This window comes from Anoplophora glabripennis, unplaced genomic scaffold (genome assembly GCF_000390285.2).
Source record: "Anoplophora glabripennis isolate ALB-LARVAE unplaced genomic scaffold, Agla_2.0 scaffold438, whole genome shotgun sequence".
Lineage (NCBI taxonomy): Eukaryota > Metazoa > Arthropoda > Insecta > Coleoptera > Cerambycidae > Anoplophora > Anoplophora glabripennis.
This window is the reverse complement of record NW_019417436.1, coordinates 17,774-20,576: the sequence shown is the minus strand read 5'-3', so window position 1 is coordinate 20,576 and position 2,803 is coordinate 17,774. Positions and strand designations below refer to the sequence as shown.

Sequence of the window (2,803 nt, the reverse complement as noted above, 5' to 3'; positions counted from 1 at the left end):
TATTTTAGAAATGTTGAATGATGATGAAAATGACGAATTAGAAGAAGATAATTATACATATAGATTATAAGAAGAAATAATTTTCAGAAAGGCCGTATATTATAGGAAATAGGCTAATTCAAAATTAATAAAAATATCCATATGAAATAAAATATTTTTAATTTAATATTTAAGTGTTTTTAATTACTTATAGATTTTAACAAGTTTTCTAATGCCACATTCAAAATAAATATACTATTTTTTAAATAATTGTTATAAGTTTTTTTCTAACATTTCGATGTGACTCCTTAACATATCATGCGACTCAAATGGTTTAGCTGAAAATGCAAAATAATTAATAATAAATAATAAAAAATTAATGTAAAAAGTTTTATACTGAAAGATTTTCCTAGATCTCTATAACTTGGGGGTGCCCATATATTAAATTTTTAATAAAACCTCCAAAAGTTTTTTTTTCTAGATTTGTTAAAATTTCAATTACAGCAATGCCACCTCCACTTAATTATTCTTATTATTAAGTGAATTTTCCTAGCTTTAGCTTTTACTTTGGTTCTTTTTCCAAAACCCAACTCTGGAATATTTACACCTGAACACGAGGCAAACAATCCAGTAATGTTTGCATATTTTTCTTCTATGTCGGTAAGGGGCTTTTCACCTCTTATTTTTCCTGGTATATGGGGTATCCATTCTATAAATGCCTGTAATTTAAAATATACTTAGTAATTTTATTTAAAAGTTGCAATTTGGTATCTATTACATATTATAAATACATGCTGTCATTTTGTATTTTTTAAGTGTAGGTAAATACTTATAATACGATTTATACAAAGAGCAATAACTGATAAGTATGTTCACAAGCAAAATATTTTGTTGACTGGTAAATTCACATAAGCTTAGTGCTTACTTATTTTTAAGTTCCCTTACCTTTTTCGATCCTTCTGCATTTTTACTGCTCCTCTCATTGCATTCACCTCTTGAGAAATACGTTCCCAGGCTTTCTCCTCTTATCATTTTATTATATCCGTCTGATCAATAATTATTTCCAAAAATTTTGTATATTGCGAACGGGTGGCTTTTTTTGATGGGATATATTTAAAAGTAACAAATAAGTCTAGAAATTGTTTTGTTAATTTTATGTTGTGATATTTACCGTTTATATGCAATTTATAAATTCAGAATAACAAAACTGATGATTAAGAATATTATAATACAATTTTTGACTGATGTCACCGTTTCTGTTCATATAGATTGTTTCCATAATCACCGGTATCTCCATATAGCAAATAGCGACGTTGCCACAAATAAACTTGAAATAAATTTCAATCAATTTTAATGTCAACGTATTGTAAGCAAGTGTTCTTAGTGCATACCAATTTTCTCCAAAATTGAAGAACAAATCAATTTTCATTGAAATCACTTCTAGGTTGATATTAATTTCAATGTTTTTACAGCATAGGGCTGATTGACAGCGTGGATTGGCGATAAATTCAAAATTCAAGATATTTAAAATGTTTACGCAGTAGAAATCGGCAGAGTGGGAGTTGGTAGTAAAATCAAAATTAAAGATGAACAGAAGTAAAATACTAATATGAACGCGTGCGTAGAAAGGATTCGCTGGGCCTTATTGGCGACTAATCAAAATTCAAAGTGAAATTTAAAGAGTTACGCAGTAAAGATTGACTGAGATTAGAGTTTGAATAGGAGAGATTATCGGGAAATTTAAAATTAGAAGAAATAAAATATACGTGACAAAATATATGCAGTACATATTTGTAACTTCATATCTTATTCCATTTAAAATCGCTGTGTTGACATAAATTTAATCTTATTCACTTTAAAATTGAAGTCAACAAAAATTGTAATCTGGTACCTATAAGATAAAGAGAGAAGTCAATAAACTCCAAACAGAATTGCGTCATTCTCATGTTACCCTGTATCATTATATTTAGGTTCTACCAGTGCCACATTTACATTCACGGGAGGTTCAAAATTAAATTTAAAACCTTGCAACCTAATACTTATTTCCTCTAAAATTACAGTGTCAGCATATTATATCGCAATATGATATCTTATTTCCTTTAAAATATTGGCAATAAATTGTAATTTAGTACCTGATAATTTTATTCACTGTCAAACAAGTGTTTGCGAAAAAAAAGTAATTTTAGGACATTGATATCGATTGATTTATACAGGGCGTTTAGTTTAAATCAAGCTGGTCATGAACCTGGTCTAAAAATAATAAACTCGCCATATAGATCGATTTGTAGCAGTGTTATAAAAGTCGATGGGGAAAAATATCATTATTTCGTTATATTGTTCATATAGATTTGAATGTAGAATATGTATAAGTCCTCAACAACAAGAAAAAACTGATGCAATAAGTTGGAATTGGGCTGCTGACATAGAAAAACATCTTGAATCAATTCAATTTACAGAACATATTTACGAATCGCCAGAAGATAAAACGTTACACATTTACAACTTACAAATGGAAAATACTGGTCAGTACATGTGCAGCCTGGGAGAGTCATTAACTGCTCCATATTTTTTAACCATTATCACTTTATCTGACAATGAAGTCATTGAGGTAAGCAAATATGTAAAGTTTATATTAATTAAGATAGATTAAAATCTCAAATTATAAAAATATATTGCATGTAAAATATTAGAATGAAATTACTAAGAGTAAAAATGTGAAACTAAAAATATAAAAAGGACATTTCTCAGGTAAATTTAAGTAAACATTTTTATATATTAGTTAAGAAACGCACCTTTTCCAGTTTTGAAGTAAAAAAAGTAATCC

At 28.0% G+C, this 2,803-nt stretch overlaps 1 protein-coding gene across 1 annotated transcript; it reads right to left on the bottom strand.

Annotated features, from left to right (window-relative positions):
- Positions 1–382: 382 nt before the first annotated feature.
- Positions 383–1,383, bottom strand: LOC111692340. The gene is made up of 3 exons (XM_023456296.1): positions 1,371–1,383; positions 925–1,306; positions 383–698 (listed from the first exon to the last, which is right to left on the bottom strand). The coding sequence occupies exons 2-3, from the start codon at positions 1,009–1,011 to the stop codon at positions 474–476; spliced, it is 312 nt and encodes a 103-aa protein (XP_023312064.1). The 5' UTR covers positions 1,012–1,306; positions 1,371–1,383; the 3' UTR covers positions 383–473.
- Positions 1,384–2,803: the final 1,420 nt, after the last annotated feature.